Source organism: Microtus oregoni, unplaced genomic scaffold, assembly GCF_018167655.1.
Source record: "Microtus oregoni isolate MIOR12 unplaced genomic scaffold, Mior012 000079F_ref0000094, whole genome shotgun sequence".
NCBI lineage: Eukaryota > Metazoa > Chordata > Mammalia > Rodentia > Cricetidae > Microtus > Microtus oregoni.
The window spans coordinates 2,769,554-2,790,751 of record NW_024544537.1 but is presented as its reverse complement, the minus strand read 5'-3'; the positions used below and the strand labels follow the sequence as shown (position 1 = coordinate 2,790,751).

The 21,198-nt window shown below is 35.9% G+C and overlaps 1 protein-coding gene across 1 annotated transcript in view; it reads left to right on the top strand.

Moving 5' to 3' along the window:
• Window positions 1-21,198, top strand: part of Dmd (dystrophin) — a 1,759,261-nt gene that overhangs the window by 561,016 nt on the left and 1,177,047 nt on the right. The window contains exon 39 of the mRNA XM_041642825.1: window positions 19,334-19,506. Within this exon, the coding sequence (XP_041498759.1) occupies window positions 19,334-19,506 (173 nt within the window). The remainder of the gene's footprint in view (window positions 1-19,333; window positions 19,507-21,198) is intronic.

Here is a 21,198-nt window from a genome sequence, read left to right as displayed (position 1 = left end):
TTTTCCCTTTTAAGCCCTTGGTGTATTGGAACTGTAGTCCAGTCTGGCTTTTACTTCCGGATTGGTGGTATTAAAGACATGAGCCACCACCACCCGGCTCTTTTTTTTTTTTATTTTAAAATAGACCTACTGCCCTTCAGTTACTCACAGCTACAAATGGGTTTCAATGATATTGTCTCTTAGAAGTAAAAGTTCTATGTTAGCCAAGTCACAAAATGCATCAAAGCACCTTTGATACTTTAAACCATGTAAAGCTGTTATCATAACCTACACCCAAAATGAAACTGAAATGCAGGGTTTATAAATATAAAAGTGCAAATGATTTTGAGTGTACTAAGTATGTAAAGCTGTGTTAGCTGTAGGGTTGCATTTATCAAGGTAGCAATAAAGAGTTCACAACAACAAGATATGATTTTCAGCACTGACGACACATTGCAAATGAACGACCTATTTCTCTGTAACGATCTCTTCCCTGTGATGACCAATATCCATATTTTTGGTAACAAATATGGGAAATGATGTATTATCTCTTTTCTTTACTACTGCCTTTCCATCTCTAAGAGCAGTACCGAGAACTTATTATGTGCACTGAATGTACCTCTCTTGAATGGAAATCTCATAATTCAGGCATTTACTTTGTGGTAGAAGAGGATATATGTATGTATGTACGCATGCATGCATGTATATATATATCATATATGTATATATGATAAAAAGTGTTTAAGAAATAAATATCTTTTAGAGAATCATATGTTCTTTTATTTAAATTTCTGTATCATGTTATTCAGTGTCATATGACATTTTCTGTTCTATTAATTTTGTTCTAAAAATATCCCTCACCCTTAGAATATTTATTTTCTAGTAAATCAATGATATGATTTACAGTAGGAATAAGTATAGTGTTTAATAAGAAAAGATGCCGCTTTATTTTTTTATTTAATTTTTGATTTGTTAAGTTGTTTCATTTTTTTTTTTGAGAATTTCCTACAGTATGTCTTGTTTTTTAGTCATCCTCCTTCTTTCCCAAATCCCTCCAAGATATATTATATTCTCTCTACCTATTCACCCAACTTGTGGTCTCCTACACACACACACACACACACACACACACACACACACACACACACACACACAGACACAAACACTCACACACACTCAATCTAGACAGTCCATATACTCTTGAATGTAGCCATCTAATGATGCTTGGTTGATCCACCTGGCACCATATTTTTTCAGTTTATTTATTTATTAGTTTTACATCACAGCAGCAGCCTCCCCTGCCTCCTCTCCTTTGACTCCCTCCCACCCCCATTGAAGGGGTAGGCCTCCAATAGACTTCAACAAAGCAAAACATATCAAGTTGCCATAAAACCAAGCACACCTACCCCTGTATTCAGGCTAGGCAAGGAAACCACCAAGGAATAGGTTCCCAAGATCCAATCAAAGCAACAGGGACAGTCTCCACTCTCATTGCCGAGAGTCCCACATGAAGACCAAGTGCACACAGAGCTGTCACATATATGTAGCTAGCCTAGCTCAGTACCATGCAGGCTTCCTTGTTGCTAGTTCAGATTCTACGCGTTCCTATGAGCCAGGCTAGTGGTTTTAGTGGTTTTCCTGTGAGGTTCCTGATCCTGTTGTTTCCTACAATCCCTCCTCCCTCTCCTCAGCAGGACTCCCTGAGCATGTGGACCATATCTTGGGTCTCTGAATCTGCCTCCATTGGTCATTGGGTGAAGGTTTTCCAAATAGAAAAAGGCACCACATTCTTTTGGAAAACTCACACTGTCTTTACCAGTGGCTATTGTTCCTCAGCTAGGTTGAGACTGTCCATACACCTCTCCCCTAAGTGCTAAGATTTGAATTCCTTTTCCCCGACTTTCTTTAAAGAACTGAAAACACATTTGTAACGGCGTGAATGAATGCAGACAGATTGTAAATATATATATACAGCTTTAATGTCGAAATAGACTTACAGAACCACCGTTCCTGCGGAGACCAGGAAAGCAGAAGAAGAGATGACTGGGAGCACACTTGCCAAATTTATAGGCAAACATTAGCCTGAGGCGAACACGCCCACTAAGGGGCAGGACTTATCCCTACATCTCCCCTTTTTGTCTAAATAAGACAGAACTAAATCAAATACAACTACATACAATAATAACAAATAATAAATATAACAATATTGAGAACAAAAGTTTTGCTAAACATTCTATCTCAAGGAGTCTAAATAATGTAGAGAGTAACTACAATTATATAATCTTCAACTCCGTCAAAGATCTGAGAAGGGAATAAATATTACTTAACAAACGAGATATATCCAAAATATGCAACAAATCACAGAGACAACTAGCTACCTGGGCAATCACCCAAAGTCACGTTAGCAGCGTTGAAGCAACCAACTTTGGCTAAGGCTAACATAACTGACATACCATTATTAAAGGCAAGGAACTTTTCAAAACTATCTTACCTTGTCTTGGCAGGATATGACAGTCCTGTTTTATCCATTTATGCATGCTCTGTATCTGTGTCAGTGGTTGAGGTATGGGCATTTCTTTGCCCAAAGGCCAGTTCTGCCAAATAGAAAGGCTCCAGGTGGAGTGTCTTTGGTGCTCAACATTCTCTCGGGAATAGAGCGGTGTTGCCAGGAGCAATTGTGTCTCCCTATCACGAAACTCTGAGTTAGATTAAAGGCCATTTTCAACAGCTCTTTGAAGAAGTTGAAGATTATCTATCTATACTGAGTATAATCTCTATATATCTAGAGAACCTGATTGGTCTAATTATAAATAACAAACTTAGATGACTATTTATCTATATAATTCTCAATATCGATCTAACTTAAAGACTAATACAATAAACAACTGTGTAACAAATGAGGATAATGACCTCCAAATAAAAACACTATACAAATATACATTGCAATATGGTAAATATATATCAATACACAAACATTATATAAGTATCTTAATCAGAGGTAGAAATGTATACTGCAATATGGTAAATATATACAATATATATTTATCAATACAATATATGTCAATACATAAAAAATGTTTTAAACAGAGATAGAAACATGCATGCATACAATAGTAAATATAATTTAACTTTGTATCAATATACAAGAATCGATACCAATATATTTGTCTAAAAGCAGTAACTCACAATTGTAAATCTATTATCCCATCATTCCCTCTTTTATTTCTTTCAAAATGATCCCTGAGCTTATAAAATTCCTCCCTCAACTTCCCAACCACTAAATGATGTCCCTAAACCCAGGGGTAAACTTTACTGGGAGAGGGGACGTAGTCCTCTAGAATTACTTCCAGCTGTCATGGGGGTGATGAAGGTGTAAGTCATAAACAATGCCACACCAGTTTGGAATAATGATTAATAGGGTGGTATTTATTTAAAGGGGAAAAAACTTACAGATCACCGTCAGCCCTCTGCGCCACCAGGAAGGGAGTCTAGTCGCCAGCAGAGCAGGAAGTGAAGAGAGAGAGGAGAGGGAAGTGGCTGCTTTTTTAAAGGGAGAGAGACCACGCCCCAATGGGCTAGTATCTCAGCGGCAATAGGCTGGAGGAGGGGGAGGACCTCCCGTAACACCACGATGTTCTTTCTGGGGGATTCTGTGAAAGTAAAATGATGGTTAAATTTCAAGATCAATGTCTTTTAAAATTGCAAATAGTCTCTGAGTATTTTGTGGAGGTCTGGCCAGATGTTGTACAAGATGTGCACCATTTCAGCTAACCAAGTTGGGATCATCTTGTGCAGCTGGTATCCAAAACAGGTCTTGTAGTAGTGCTATCAGTATCATGACGTCATATCAACCAGGTAGAGTTGTTGTTGTGGGGCCCCATCTTCTTCCTGGAAACTTCAAATGTCACTTCAGGAAAAACTCATTTTTCATTGTGAAAAACTTAAACATTAATCATATAGTCATATATGATGTTTTCTAAACCCATATTTCTTTCTGTTCCATATCATGGCTCTTGACATGAGACTGAAACTCCAGAAACTCTGGGTTTTTCTCTTACTAACAGGCGTGGAATTGGAGAGGGACTGAGCCAGAGTCAAACTTCAAAACCAGCTCTACATATTTATAAAGAAATGTTTAATAAGATATATATTTTATATATATATATAAATTAATACTTACAAAATGTGTCCATCCATCAGTAATTAAATATTCAGGGTCCCTTAATTTCTTTGAAGATGAGTATTTCCTATGGAGATAAGAAAAGAACCCTGCCTCCAACCTATCTGTATTTCTTACCATCAGTGTGCTCGCCATCCTTATGAAAGAATTCTTTTTATCTTTTCCAAGTGGCTTCTATTCTTCAAACCGAACCTTTATTAATTTTGACGGTATCCACAATTTTTCCTCACCTGTGGAGATAAGAGCAAAACCCCTTCCCCAACGTAGCACAACTCCTGGCTTCCATTGTGAGGTCAGCACATCCTTGAAATAAACTGGTTGATTTAGTTCAGTAGACGTTTCCATTATCCAATGTCTTTCTGCAGCCTTTGTTCCCTTCTCATTAGCGTTGAGAAAATTCAGGGTAACAAAGCATTATGTAACCTATTTCTGGGGGTATTTTCCACCCCTTTCTGTTTGTTCAACATATCCTTTATAGTTCAATTTGATCTTTCTATGACTGCTTGACCTGTAGGATTGTATGGTATACCTGTAACATGCTTGATATTGTAATAATCAAAAAACTGTTTCATTTTCCTAGAGACATAAGCAGGACCATTATCCGTCTTTATTTGTGTAGGTATACCCATGATAGCCATGACTTCTAATAAATGAGTGATTACTGAATCAGCATTTTCTGAACTTAAAGCAGTTGCCCACTGAAAGCCTGAATAAGTGTCAATGGTGTGATGAACATATTTTAATTTTCCAAATTCTGCAAAGTGGAACACATCCATCTGCCAGATTTCATTCCTTTGGGTGTCCTTTGGATTAGCCCCTGCAGGCAGTAGTGTTTGGTTATAGAAAGAGCAAGTAGGGCATTTCTTTACAATCTCCTTAGCTTGTTGCCATGTAATTGAAAACTCTTTCTTCAAACTTTTGCTATTAACATCCTTTTGGTAATAAAGAGGGCAAAGGAATTCCAGATTGCAGAGGGCCCATAGGTTGAATAACCTTGTTGATGGCCCTGAGATCTGTCACCATTCTCCATTTACCTGATTTTTTCTTAACCACAAATATAGGAGAATTCCAAGGGCTGGTAGATTCTTCTATATGTCCAGCATCTAATTGTTCTTGTACCAGCTGTTCTAAAGCCTGTAACTTTTCCTCAGCTAAAGGCCATTGCTTTGTCCATATTGGTTTCTCAGTCAACCATTTTAGAGGCAAGGCTGTTGGTATCTCTGAAGGGACATCAATTGCTTGTTCTTGTACAGCACGAATGGCCGGTTTTCTCCATTTGTAATATCTTTTAATATTATTCTCAGAAATATAGGCTCTAGAAGTAGCAGAAATGTTAATTTCGGTATTCCATTGTTGTAATAGGTCACGACCCCATAAATTCATTGCAATATTGGCTACATATGGCCTTAATTTTCCTATTTGTCCCTCTGGCCCTATACATTCAACCCATCTCATGCTCTGCCTTACTCGAGATAGGGTTCCAATTTCCAGGAGCTGAACATTTACATTCTGAAGAGGCCAATACAGATGCCAAGATTCTGGGGTAATGATACTTACATCAGCACCTGTGTCCAGCAGGCCAGTAATAAAAATGCCATTTACACACACTCTCAGTTTACGTCTTTGATCATTTATAGAAGTTTGCCAAAACACATGGAACTCATCTTTCTGATCATTATTGCTTGAAACTGTAGGCATGGGGCTTCCTAATTGTCCTGACGATGCACGTTCTCTGCAGAAACTGGAAATGACTGAACCATGTTTGCCAAGGGGGCCTGTGAGGCACCCCCTCTCACGTTTCCCGTCTGTATCAGGTTGCCTTGTCTATCTCTTCTAGACCTGCATTCATTTGTCCAATGTCTGCCTTTTCCACATCTTCTACATAAACCTGAAGGTTTAGTCCTCCTATTTCTATTATTTCTAGAAGATGCATTATTATTATTATTATTATTTCTGAATGATGCATTATTATTATTATTATTATTTCTAAAAATCCGTTGTCTACAATTCCTTTTCATATGACCCATTTTTCCACAATTAAAACATTTGGTATTCTGGTGTCTCCTTTTACCATTGGAAATTGCTTCTTCTACCCATGCTTCAGTGCCATAATCAAATGTATCAACATTGAGTGTATGCAAGACCCATTCTTCCAAGGGCGCTGATCTGAGCTTTAAAGGGTCCAAAATCCTTTTGCATTCCACATTTGCATTTTCATAAGCCAAAGACTCATTCATTATACGTCTTGCTTCTGGGTCAGATATCCCTATTTGTACAGCCTTAGTTAATCTTTGTAAAAAGTCACTAAAGGGTTCTCTCTGACCCTGTTTAACTCTGACAAATGATTCCATTCTCTGTCCTGGGTCTTGTACCCTGTCCCAAGCCCTTAAGGCTGCTGTAGTACACATGTAGAGAGTGTTTTCGTCCAAATTAGCTTGTTCCTGAGGGTCGGAAAAGAGCCCTTCACCTAGAATTTTATCTAGGGAAATGTCAATTCCCTTTGCTTTTTCCTGCTGTTCTAAGAGTCTAGCCTCTTGCCTGAATAAGCATTTCCATTTCAATTGCGATCCACTCTCAAGTACCGCAGAGCTCAGCTGGAGCCAGTCCGAGGGGGTTGCTCTGCTTGTCGTGGACCAAGATCTTAGCATCTCTTTAACAAAAGAGACTTGCATCCCAAAAGTCATGACAGCCTGTTTTATTTCCTTGAGATCATTCATATGGACATGCTCCCATGTATCCTCCTTGATGACCCTTGGGTTTCTGGAACCAATCACCTTCTCTGTTGTTATTACTGGAAAGGCAGGTAGAGCTGTAGGGAGAGCTTTGTGGAAATTGTCCCGGAGAGATTTACCCACAGATGTAGTTAAAATTTGCCTTTCTACCCTTTGCTCTTCTTCATCAGAATTTAGAAATTCCTCAATCTTTTCAATTCTATTCACCATTGCCTTCTGCAATGTCTGAATCTCCTGTCCAGAATTATGTTCCAAAGCCTTCATTGAAGATTCTAAAGTATGAAGTTTGTCCGTTAGAGATAACATCTCATCTTTGGACATAATTTTTATGGCATAAACCGTGCGTTCTTGTATTGACAATCTTTCCGTCAATCTGTCATAAGCTTTAGACAAAATCCGATTGTCACATTCAGCAGTTTTGATTCTCTCAGATAATGTTTCATTTCCTACAGAAAGGGACTGAAGCTTACGATCCAAATCAGCTGTTCTCTCTTCCATAGTAATGAATTTCTCCTTAATATCAGCCACTAATGTTTCATTTCCTACAGAAAGGGACTGAAGCTTACGATCCAAATCAGCTGTTCCCTCTTCCATAGTAATGAATTTCTCCTTAACATCAGCCTGGAGAACTTCAAACTGATTCTTGAGAAGATTGTTGTCATTCTCAATTGTTTTTAAGCGTTCAATCTCTGCCTTAAGAATCCTGGATTCATCTCGTAAAGACTTTATCATATTTCTATCATCAAACCATTTAGTGCCAATGAAAACTATGAATCCCAGAAGGATCCATAGATGTGGGGTGATAGACACCTCTTGTAAAATCACCCACATGGTACAATTAAAAAAAACTGTTAAATTCTTGAACAGTAATTTATTCAGACATTTTATTTATAAAAGAAAAATTTTTTACCTGCAATGATCGGTTCCTGCCAGTGGTGGTCTCTGTGTTTTTGGAGCCTGTTCTAAAACTAGCTCTTGTAGACCAGGCCGGCCTTGAACTCACAGAGATCTGCCTGTCTCTGCCTCCCAAGTGCTGGGATTAAAGGTGTGCACTACCACCGCCTGGCTGGCCTTGAACTCATAGAGATCCACCTGCCTCTGCCTCCCAAGTGCTGGTATCAAAGGCATGCGCCACCACTGCCGGGCCAAGTCACTTTGTATCAGACCAAATCTGCCCCTGTGGCGGCTTTTGTTGCAAAACCGCAGGTACTTGAGCTTCTGCTAATTCAGGCAGTGGGGTTCTGCTGCAAACTTAGCCAAGGCAGGCAGAATGGGCCTGTGTGGCCGAGTGTGTCTTAGACTCGGCACTGGGGCTGGAGTCATGAACTAAAAAACAGCACCCGGGAGGGTGCTGTGTTAGCTAGCAGGCTACCCGCTTGAGTTGGGGGCAAAATAGCCCAACGTTGGACGCCAAAATGTAACGGTGTAAACGAATGCAGACAGATTGTAAAAATATATATACAGCGTTAATGTCGAAATAGACTTACAGAACCACCATTCTGCGGAGACCAGGAAAGCAGGAGATGGCTGGGAGCATGCTCGCCAAATTTATAGGCAAACATTAGCCCGAGGCGAACACGCCCCCTAAGGGGCGGGACTTATCCCTACACACATTTTTTCAAATCAGGAGCTTAGAACCGTGATTAACCTGGGAATATTGAATACCTTGTTAAAAGAATGATTTACTTCATCAGTATATACGTTTCCTTTTTCTTCCCTTTTGGAGACTTAACATCTCTCCTTATTGTTTCCTTTTTAACTGTTTTTTTTTAAGTTGAAATTTTCGATTGTGGAGTTTTCCCCTGCTTACATCTGTAAACATGAATACGCTAACCCCACCACTAATATTCAGCCGAGCGTTATGAAATATCATTATATCAATGTTCAAATGCGGTTATTTTATTTAGTTAATCTAGTACAGCTACTTTCCACAAGTATGATTATTTCTGAAAGTCAAAGCTTATTTCACAAAGAAACAAGACATTTTTTTTTTTTCTGAAAAAGTGGTATGAGCACCGCGTTTTACTGATCAAACCTTAGGCAAAACAATAAAGATGTTTGCTGGGGAGATGCTTGCTTTCTTCCTTTCTCTCTGTTCTACACATGAATACATACTTCATTATTTCATTTTTCCCCCTTTTGGATTTTAAAATTGGTTTTCTTTGAATTTATGCATATAGATATAGAACAATTGTATGAAAGATAGGTTTTATTTGTCTGTATTGTATTTGTTGCCGAAAACACTTAAATACACCTCTCAAATGTTGATATCATGAATTATTTAGACAATAATTATATGGGTGGACTAAACACATTAGTGATTAACTGCAAGTTACCAATATACATCAGTGTATCATCAAGAAAAGAAATAGAAGCACTTCACTTTGAAGTCATTTAAGAAGAATGAGTCCATATTGAAATTCTCTACTTTACTCGCCCTGTGTCTTCTGTCTAATGCAAGAGTTGGAATCTATGTCTGTCTGAAGTGTCTTGTGAATTTGTCTCTCTATCTTTATCTATGCCGGTTGTATGACTGTGTATGGATCTGTTTGTATAGATCTATCCCTATCAATGGGCTTTGTCCTTTCTTAATTGAACAACAGAGGAAGCATCACTCGAAGAAGGAATGAGGGGTACTTTACAAAAATCTTTAATATATGTTTACAAGGATTAAGTCACTGGCTCCACCTAACCCATATAAATAGTACTAAAAGCCCCATTGTTTATCAAACAATATCTATAAATGGATGTTTTCCACCTTTATGTTAGATTTTAGAAGGTTGCTGTCAACATCTGTTTTCGCTGCAAATGATACACTCAAGTGTCCTGGGTCATGAATATGGAAAATTACATAATTTAAGATTACAGCTATTCATTAGCTTACATTGTAAACGATGATTACATGGGAAAGCCTAGGAAAATAAAGTTGATTGTTATGTTCTTTTATAGGCAGGTTGAACAGTCTAAGTACACAGGAGGATAGCAGTCTTAAATCTTAAGTGACCATGGCTATGAGTTCCAACAAACTTCTCATTTCTTAGAATATGAGATTATATAATTTTATCATAATGTATTGCCACACATATAACTCTACCAAATATACTTACTATCTTTGAAAACATGATTTCATAATATACTATCTCATATTTTGTGTAGATTTGATAACATTTTACTTCATATGGTAAATATGTTTGACTTATGTTCATTTATAATAGATTTTCAATTTGAATAACAATAATAAATCAACAATGACTGCTTATTAAAATGTAATAAAGCATATAAAATGAACAAAGGATAGCAAAATAGCCCCTTATTGTTTTGTGTTCCTGTCACAAAGAGACTTTTTGTTTGTTTTCCATGGACTTTTTTATTACTTAAGAATTTTTCTCCATAAATCTACCTGTCCGACTTTTGCTTAGTTATACAAGATTTTTAAAGCATATTCTGCTTCATTTTTTTTGAAACATAGTTTTCCATATGTCCATCTTTCAAGTATAAGAAAAATATTTGCTCCCTCACAAGTCTCCTTTGTCACATGTGCCCTTCAGAATTTTCTATAAAGTTACTTAGACAGTATGGACAGTTTAATCTCAAATGTGCCTATCACGGACGGTAGAATTGATTTTCACTTATTTAAACGAGAAGCATTTAGCTTGCAGAACACTTTGAGTAATCAGGTTCCTGTTTTTGTAGTATCATTTTTGCTCCTGATGTTCTATGGTATCTGGGAGATGTGAACAAATTGAGTTCAGAATGAAAGGCTTTGCTTTTTCTTGGATGTGTGAAGGCATGTAGAGACACCTTCGGGAAAATTTGGCAAAACGTGCAGGTGTGCTTTCTTGTGATCCATTTTCTTCAAAGTTAAATAACCAAGAAAAGCAAAAGTGAAGAAGCATTTATAATGTGTATATATTATAAATGTATAAAAATTCATTATTATAATAAATATATAATTCATTATTTATAAATTTCTATATTATTATATATAATATAAAACAATTATATATTATTTATCATTAGTATTAGTTGTCATAGTCACTGTGCTTACCACTATAGAAGCTAAGAGAAAAACACCATATGACCTTTGTGTTTAAGTAAATTGTGACATGGCTAATTATACATGTCAGTGTTCGACAAACAAGTTAGAAAGTAATAAAGGGCAATTAGATAATCTAATTCCAAATATTCATTATAAGCTTTAAATGTTACCTTAATGTATGCACCAAAGAAAGCAATGTAAGAATAGAATCTGAGAAGAATTCCATAAAGGAAGAATACTTGCATTAATCTTTGGAGATCATTGACATTTAAATGATAATAACAGCTTAAAATAGCTTTAAAAAGAATAATACTCTAAACAATTACATCTAATAATTCATCTGTTCATCACACTAACCTCATGGGGAAGGCACTGCTCTTGTATTCATATTCATATGGAGAAACCAAGGTTCCTATGAGTTAGGTAATTTGCTCAGATAATATAGTCAGTCAGTAAATATTATTGTTTCAAGATCAATTATTCTTGTCATTTTTACACTAAAAATCTTCATTCTCTATTATATAATTTAATGTTTAGAGAATTTCATTCATGAGTACTGTATTTGCATCATGTTTACATCTCTGTCTTCCCCTTTTAACAACTCCTGTGATCCCCTCCACACACTCTCAACTTCAGAAGACAATGTAATTTCTCAGTATAGTGTAGATAGTTATCCTTATAACCACAGATAAGCCTTCATTAAAGTCTATTCTCAATTGCTATATTAGACAAATTTTTATACAAAAAAGAGTTCTTCTTGCTAAAAATACTAGCAAAAATTTTAAAAGTACTGAATTCAAAAGAATAACACAAAATATCCTTTCAAAAACTGAAATGTTTTTATGGAAATACATAAGGATAAAAACTACAGTTCAGATTTTTATTTTTAAAAGATTGATCTAAAATTACCCAGGATCTAAATTATTTTTGTTGGATTTTAAAGTGTTAGAGTTGATTGGCGACAAGAAAAATAAGGAATGAAAAGGATTCTCCTCTTTCTCCAAATTAATGTAATGACTGTACCTCTGTACAATTACTTTTCTTCAAAATATTTTGAATTCCTTTTCCCATGCATATGTTTCTTGTTGGCTAGTTAAATGCTCTAATTGGTTGAGGTAGGAATTCTGTAAGATAACAGAATACTATTGTTGAATTTCTATCAATTCTTAGACTGAATTCTCTCCCAAGTTCAATCATATGTCCTAAAGCAGAGTTAAACATTAATGAGTTACTTGTTCTACCTGAAGGACACCTCTTCTCTTAGTTCCTACTAGTCATACATATATTTTACTGGTTTCGTCTCTTTCCCATTCCTTTTCTTATTTTACTATCTCAATATCCATGTGTTAAAGTGATAGTTAAATAATATAATTGACTCACTTCTCCTCATAGGTGAGTTTGGGAGAAAAAAGGGCTGGGACAAAACAGCAGAAGGGACCACATATTTTTGAATAGGTGTTTTAAAAATCCATGAAGGAACTTGAGATATGGCTTTGCAATTAAGAGCACTGGCTACTCTTCAGAAGACATAGTGGTTAACACTTGGCTGGAACTTCAGTCTAGAGGATCTACCAGCCTTTTCTGGTGTTTACAAGTACTGAATATGTAATTTTCACAAATATCTATGCAGACAAAACACCCATACGCAAGAAATAAAAATAAATATTTTTTTTATTTAAAGTCATGAAGAAAAGTCAATTCCATATGCTTCCTGCCATTATATGATATGAAACATTCAGAGAATTGAGAACTATAGAACATGCAAGTAATTTCATTGTTTTAGAAACATCTAGTTCAATATACTGATTTTAGAGCTGAGGTTTAAACTCAACACTTTGGACATTGTAGGAAAGCGTTCCACCACTGAGCTACGTCCCTAGCCCCATTTAGATCAGAATATGCTTAAAGCATATTTTATAGTCACTTTTTAAAATATGTCTAATATTTAATTGACTCTTTTAAAATCTTTGTATGAAAAGAAATACCTCACAAATGTATTTTTAGAGTCCATTTAGTGGCAGAAAAAAGGGTATGCAGATGTCCTTGGATTATAGGCAATAGACATTTATTAATTGAGTGCTGAAACTTCAATGTTTGCTGAATTACAGTTCATAGTTGGATCAGGGAGTTGGCCATTTATTTTCATGACAATAAGAAGGAGAAACAGAAGTTAGACTATTTGAAATGTAAGAAATACGAAGATGTTTCATGATATTAACAGAGGAAATTGTATTCTAGGAAAGGAAAAAAAAACATTTAAAAATCCGTGAAATTTATTTTTTCTTAATTGGGAGCAGCTAAGAGTAAGTTCAATGCATCAGATACTATTATCTCCTGCTTTTGGCTGGCTATGTTGCTATAGTACCTTCTGGAACCCATATAAACAACTTTGCCATCCAGCTTGGAAGAAGTGACACTACAAACACTCTTAGAGCAAGAGAATTTAGTGTCACTATGTAGTATTAAGGGGCGGCGGGGCTGCGTCCCCAGCACCCCGGCTGCCTGCTCGGCTAGCTTATGCCCCGAAATAACAACACACAAACTGTATTCATTTAAACACTGCTTGGCCCATTCTCTTCTAGGCTAATTCTCACATATTAATTTAGCCCATTTCTAATCATCTGTGTGTAGCACCCCAAGGTGTGCTTACCGGGGAGATTCTAGCCTAGTCCATCCTGGGTCAGAGCTTCATCCCGGGAGCGGGGCATGGCGTCTCTCTCAGGCGTCTGCTCCCAAGAGCAGAGCTGTGGAGTCTGACCTCACTTCCTCTTCCTCCCAGCATCCTGTTCTGCCTACTCCTCCCACCTATCTTTCAACCAATAAAATGGGCCAAGGCAGTTCCTTTATTAGCCAATGACCTTCCTCCATCATCACTATACATTACATGGTAGAAATATTGAACTGTAGCGATCTCCCTATTATCAGGAGAAACATAAAATAGTTAAATGAGGAGTTGGTGAAGACCTTCATTTTAACATAGTTAACTGGCAAATAAACCCCTTATTTAGTTTCCAAGATATACTGTCTGTAATCTCCTGCTTGTTTCTCCTTTTAGCCTGTAAGGGAGCATATTCCCTAAGCTTGAATAAGCAATATACTTTAGCATTATATTATCTGGGTACAGATCTCTTTTGAAATATACTTTCCTGAAAGTCATCTTTTAAAATATTACAACCTCAACATTAAGGCCTTTATTATTATGATGCCATCAAGGAATCTGTTAAACATCATTTTCTGGCAGATACTAGAACTACCACAGAGTGGCACATAAATACAATTTTTTTCTTTAGTAACTGGATTTTGTCTTTCTTCAATGAAATTTATTTCACTCTACCTTTTTCTCTCTTTATAATATATTGATTGAAGTATTAGTTAACTTAATACTGTGAAACAGATTTGAAACAATGTGTAACATTTCAAAATAATAATTAAACATAGGTTATTAAATTCAGAATCAAGTACCTTCTAGAAGTTAAATTTCCCTTTTCAATTATATTTTTTAACTCTTCATTTACAAGCAGTGTGACTTAAAAACATATATCATTTGTAATCTGGAAATGAGGGAGTCAATTTTTCAGTACGTGTCAAAATTAAAAAGGGAGTTGACAAATCCTGAGTACTCCATCATTTTGACATCCTAATTTTATATAAGGTAAGAAACTGTTCTGGAAGCAAAATCCAAATTTTTCTAGGGATTTTTCCCTGACCATAGAAACTACAAGGACTATGGTTTTATTACTGGAGGTCAAGCACTATAAAATCACTCATTTCTAGATAAACTAAAAGAATAAAAATCTATAAAAGATCTTATATTTTAGTGTAAACACTGGAGAATGTTAATTTTCTCTTTGAAGCTTATATTATTTTTCTGTATGCCATGCCTAGGGAATGATATTATGTTTATAGACTTTGGAAGGAATCCCTGTACTTTAGCCACTTTTGACATTCTTCTCTGGGAATGCAGGAAAGATCACTTTTCTAGATATCCAGGGAGTGTGACATCCCCACCCCATTTTCTGCTTTCCTCATTTTATTTTTTTTCCCCTGTGTCTTTACTCTTGAAATTAAAAAAGTCTTTATTTTGAGAGATGTTAAACTTTTCTGTTTTTTTTTTAATTTATTTATTTATTAAGGATTTCTGCCTCGTCCCCACAACCGATTCCCATTTCCCTCCCCCTCCCCCGATCAAGTCCCCCTCCCTCATCTGCTCGAAGAGCAATCAGGGTTCCCTGACCTGTGGGAAGCCCAAGGACTGCCCACCTCTATCCAGGTCTCGTAAGGTGTGCATTCAAACTGCCTAGGCTCCCACAAAGCCAGTACGTACAGTAGGGTCAAAAACCCACTGCAATTGTTCTTGAATTCTCAGTATTCCTCCTAGAGAAGCTAAATAAGGTGAATCCAAAGACAAACACATAGGCATCCTCAGGAATATTAACCTTCATCAGGCGATGAAAGGAGACAGAGACAGAGACCCACATGGGAGCACCGGACAGAAATCTCAAGGTCCAAATCAGGAGCAGAAGGAGACAGAGCACGAGCAAGGAACTCAGGACCACGAGGGGTGCACCCACACACTAAGACAATGGGGATGTTCTATTGGGATCTCACCAAGGCCAGCTGGCCTAGTTCTGAAAAAGCATGGGATAAATCCGGACTAGCTGCTTTCCTCATTTTAGAATGTTTTACTGCCTTTGAATACTAGAACAGTTCACAACTTGATTCTGAGCAATCCCACTATTTTCCAGAGAACTGAAAGTTAGATTATTTCAAGAAAAATCTCAATCTCAAATCTCCATAAAATGAATGTTTCATGTGTGGTGATGCTTGCTTATACATATGCAGCCATGTAATTAGGAACATATATATGTAGTAATGAGGACCACCTGGCTAGATTAACCCCAGAAATAACCACACAGAAATTATATGAATTAAATTACTGTCTGGCCCTTTGTGTCTAGCTAATTCTTGGCTAACTCTCACATCTTGATTCAACCCATTTCTAATAATCTGTAGGTCACCACAAGGTTGTGGCTTACCAGGAAAGATTCAGCGACTCTGACCTGGTGACTGTCTCCATGGCGGCTCTCCCTGTCTACCTTCCTCCTCCCAGCATTCAGTTCTGTCTTCCCACCTATCTAAGTATTGACCTATCAAAAGGCCAAGGCAGTTTCTTTATTTAACCAATGAAAGCAACACAAATACCACTATACACATACAAACTTACACATGTCATTAAACCAGAACCAAATAATTTTTATATGCAGGTATGTAAGATTCCTTTCTTCTTATTTAAATTTTGCCTTTATGGGTGCATATAACTATGTCCTTTAAGCATTTGGGCTACCAAAATATAGGCAAATATGATCAATTGTCTAATGTGAATTCAAAGAATTAGCATTCTTTAAAAAATAGTAGAAAAATTACCAGACTTTTGATTCTTACCGATGGATTAGTAGCCATATGAAAAAAAAATATCAATGATTTCCAGAATTATAAGTTGCATTTCATAAGTACTGTTGAATTCAAGTTGTCTAGGTCAGGCAAATTAGCAGAAGCAGTAGTGAAGATCATGTTGGTAGAAACTCCTGGCACATGACCTTATCAGGCAACAGCAGCATGCCTGAATACACTGAAGGCTGAGAGACACTAAACATGACAGCACCATCGAAACTGACAAAGGTAAAGAGACACATTGGGTCCAGTGATTTTTATGGTTAATAGCAGACAACAAATCCATTCTATACTCTTAAAACATTTTTATAATTTTTTGCTATATTGTCAATTTTATATTTGTAAAATATAAACTTTTAATCAATAAATATATACTCATGCCAAATAAAGCAAATGATAATAGTTTTTACTGAAAGAAAATGACAGTGCCTTGAACTAGATCTAATAAGAGTTAATCTTTAGGCAAACTGATCTCTCTACTACACCCTTACTATTAAAGAGATCCACCCTTATGCAACCTTTATTGTGTTCTTTAAAAATCTTCCTTTAGCCATGTAACCATCTCTTATGCAATTAAAACCCAGCATATTTCTGTGATTACCATTTCTGTAAGTAAAACTGGTGAAAGGGAGTTTTAGTGTGAATTCTTAAAGATGAGTAAATTCACAGGCTATTTCTGTGTTATCACGCCCTCCTTTCCCTCATATGTCAGTACCTAATGTGTCAGATATATCCTTTTACCTCAGAGTTCAGTTGAGCTGTTGAACAAATACATATGTTTTCCATCATAGGGTACACATGGAGCTGAAGAGAATACCTTATAATTACTGTGAAAATCTTAACAGGAAACAAATCCAAATCACCTATAATATATTTTATATATCTTTGAGTATGCATATAAGTATATAAAAAATTTGCTTTCTTTTTAGTTTTAGAAGTCCTTTTAGAACATTTACTTTTAACTGACATAATCTACCTTCTCACAAGGATATACAGCTTTATTTTCATAAGTCATAATTTACAAAATTACACTTAACACTAAGCTACTAAGTTAAATGCAGATTTTTTTCAGTTGGAGATTCATAGCCCATTTTTAGTTTGTTTGTTTATTTTTTATATTTTGTTTTTTATTATTTATTTATTAATGATTTCTGTCTCCTCCCCGCCACCGCCTCCCATTTCCCTCCCCCTCCCCTAATCCTTCTCTCTCATCAGCCCAAAGAACAGTCAGGGATCACTGCCCTGTGGGGAGTTCAAGGACCTCCCACCTCCTTCCAGGTCTAGTAAGGTGAACATTCAAACAGCCTAGGCTCCCACAAAGCCAGTATGTGCAGTAGGTTCAAAACCCAGTGCCATTGTTCTTGACTTCTCAGCAGTCCTCATTGTCTGCAATGTTCAGTGGATGTCTCTAAGCTCTCTACCCTAGGCCATTTTCCCACAGGTTCTTTATATTATAAAATCACTTACTTGTGATTTTTTAGGTAACGTCTTTTTATAAGTGCTACACTTGGATTATAATGCCTTTCCTACTTCTGATACTTTACTCTGACTACTCCACATTTCATGCTCCTCATGACCGAATGACACTTCGTTCCTTCTCCAAACCTCCAGAAAACATTAAAGAGAAAGAATGATCAAAGTACTAGAATAAGTATACTGGGCTCTGGTCAGCATCCAAAAGATAAAGACGAAGAAATCAAAAGGAAAAGTTATGTGTTTCTGGATCAGGACTCTGAACCGTAGAGATACCCAACAGAACCTTATAGTGGATCTAAAATGGCTGTATTAAAAAGCAGGGATTCTAGGACAGAAAACTATATTATCTCACCAAAAACATAATTATTTCTCATATCTCTTTAGCACAGCTTATAATGGATCTGTCTTCTTGAAAAGTAGTCACCTGGTCATGTGATTGGCCAGGACAACAGGATTAAGTGTTCTATTTTTAAAATCAATTAATTTTGTTAATGATTCATATGTGGATGTGCATGTTTGTACTTGAATGAGTTTATGTGAACCATATGCATGAAGGAGCCTGCAGAGGCAGGAAGGCAGTATCAAAACCCTGGGAACTGAGTTAACCTGTCAAAAAGGGATGTTACTGAGGCAGCATACTGCCAATAAAGTAAATTTCTGTCAATATTTCAGAGAATATGCCTTGGATAAAAATTGAAGTTTTAATACCACTATTTTTTACATGACATTGAAAGTCACAAGTACTAATGGAAAGTCATTTGGGTATAAAGGAATGTTGGGGGGAGGCTGCTAGTTAGTTCCTAGCTTCTTAGCCCCAAAATAATCACACAGAAACTATATTATTTAAAACACTGCCCATTAGATCTAACTTCTTATTAGCTAACTCTTACATATTAATTTGACTCATTTCTATTGATCTGTGTATCACCACATGGCAGTGGCTTACTGTTGAAGTTTCAGCATGCCTGACTCTGCCAGTGACTCCATGGTTTCTTCCTGACTCTGCCCTTCTTTCTCCCATCATACAGTTCTGTTTTTCCCAGCTACCTAAGTACTTCCCTGCTATAGATCCAAAGCAGTTTCTCTATTCATTAATGTTAATCACAGCATACAGAGGTACATTTCACATCAAAGGAAAGCTGTGAAAACAGCAAAAAGTCCACTCTATTACTGACCTAAGATAAGGATACAGCAGAGACAGTAAATCTGTAGACATGAACACAGAAAATCCAAAATATCTTAAGCCAAATGAAGGTAATTTTAAGCTGTAGGCTAAAATAAATTATACTGGATTGAAGACTATAATTCACTCATTTGATATAAATATATTCAACTTTTTGAAATAAAGACTAATATGTATAAAGTCAATGGTTTAGAATTGCAAGGCTATTTCTTCTATGACCATTTCTCCACTTTTTTTTTCTTTCTAGAGAAAGCTGATTTGTTTTTTGATGACATATATTTTCACTCTTGCAGAACATAAAAGACAATCTGCAACAAATCTCAGGTCGAATTGATGCTGTTCACACCAAGAAGACAGGAGCCTTGCAAAATGCCACCTCTGTGGAAAGGGGGAAGCTACAGGATGCAGTGGCGCAGCTGGATTTCCAGTGGGATAAAGTTAACAGAATGTACAAGGAACGACAAGGGTAGGTAGCATTTTAATTGTCCTGAAAGGTTATATAGCAAATTTCAGGAAAAAATAAAAATCCATTTAAATAGTTTTCATGGGTAAAAAGACAGAAAAGGAAAGGAAAATATATTACTGTATAACACAAACATATTGTTACTAGTGGACTGAGTTGTTTAAACATTGTTTGCATATTACATCATCCTCTAAAGGTGCACATAATGTGAAGGCTGTTTTGTTCTTTAATTAAACTTATATAAAATATAAAACACATATCTTTAATTCTATCTGCCTCCCATGTATTTATAAGAATTATGGTACTTAGAATTTTATAACAAAAAAATCCCTTCATTTTAATTTATTATTTCCATTTGAAAGCTGATATTTATACATTTGATAGTCTCTTTTCCAATACCTCCATATTTTCTAACATGAAAAGCTTATTTGTTTTAAAATCAATTTTTATATCTACCTTAAGTAAAATACTTATCTTTTGTGTTAACTTTTGAAGGCATCCATATGCATTAGCCTCATATCTCAAGAAGGTGAATTATTCCTTTAATAAATTTAGAATGCAAGTTTTCTCACCTCATACAAAATTTCAAATTTTGTAGTTTAAATATATACTTCTTCATCTGCCTGAAAAGAATTAAAATTATATTAGATCTCTCATGTGTGTATTTATAGTCATTTTTATACTTTAGGTTTTAGTTTACTGCTTTATACTCTGAAACAGATATTTCAGAGAATAATTTTAGTATTTACCAATGATTGCCTTTATTATATTTCCAATTATCTTTCATCTAGAGTTATTCTTGTAAAGTATAATACATTTAGTTCTGTAATATTATTTTCCTATGAATAAAATACTGACTCATTAATTCGGCATAAAAGGTTTTCACATGATCCCTATTTACCTAGATCTGGTCAACCACGCTTTTTGTTACATGTCATCTGCACTACAACTCTTCTGCATTGCGCTTTAGCAATATGAAATTGCTTTGCAGGTTCTAAAGTGTTTTGTTTCCTCCTTTATCTTTCCATTCATATTCATCAAGATTCACTTTAAATGCTTTACAGTTCTTGAAATCCATGATTATCAGTGTACTATGCTTTCTTGAAGTTTAAAAATTAGTTTATCACTTACTATAATAAATCCATAAATCATTTTATATGTAAAGTATTTTCAAATATTGTTGTTACTTTATGTGCAGTATATTCTTCGATGTGACCATCTCTTACAATTTACTGTGTAGTAATAATAATTTTAATTTAAGCCTTGCAAATGTGAGAATATCGCTCCTCCATTGAAGTAATGCAATTATCTCAACAAATGGTAAAATATTTAGTACAACAATATCTAATTTTCTTGTTGATGAAGAAGAGAAAACCAGTAATCTGATATAAATACTGTACAAGACAGTCTTGCATTGCTACTGTAGTATATTTTCATACTCTCTATGGACTAATTGTAAGTTACTGCAGGATTATCCAAATGATATCAGATTTATCACCTTTTGGAATGAGTTCATTCCACTGTCTTTTGTGTGTTTCCACTGATTTTCTTGTACCATTCTGGGCTATGCACATATGCTAAGAACTGTTGGAGTTTCTTGAGTATTCAGTGATCACTGTGCTTCTGTTGGGACCCATCCTTGAGGGGGGAAGGGGAGGAGGGCAAGTTCAGAGAGGAAGGAGTGAGTCAGGCACG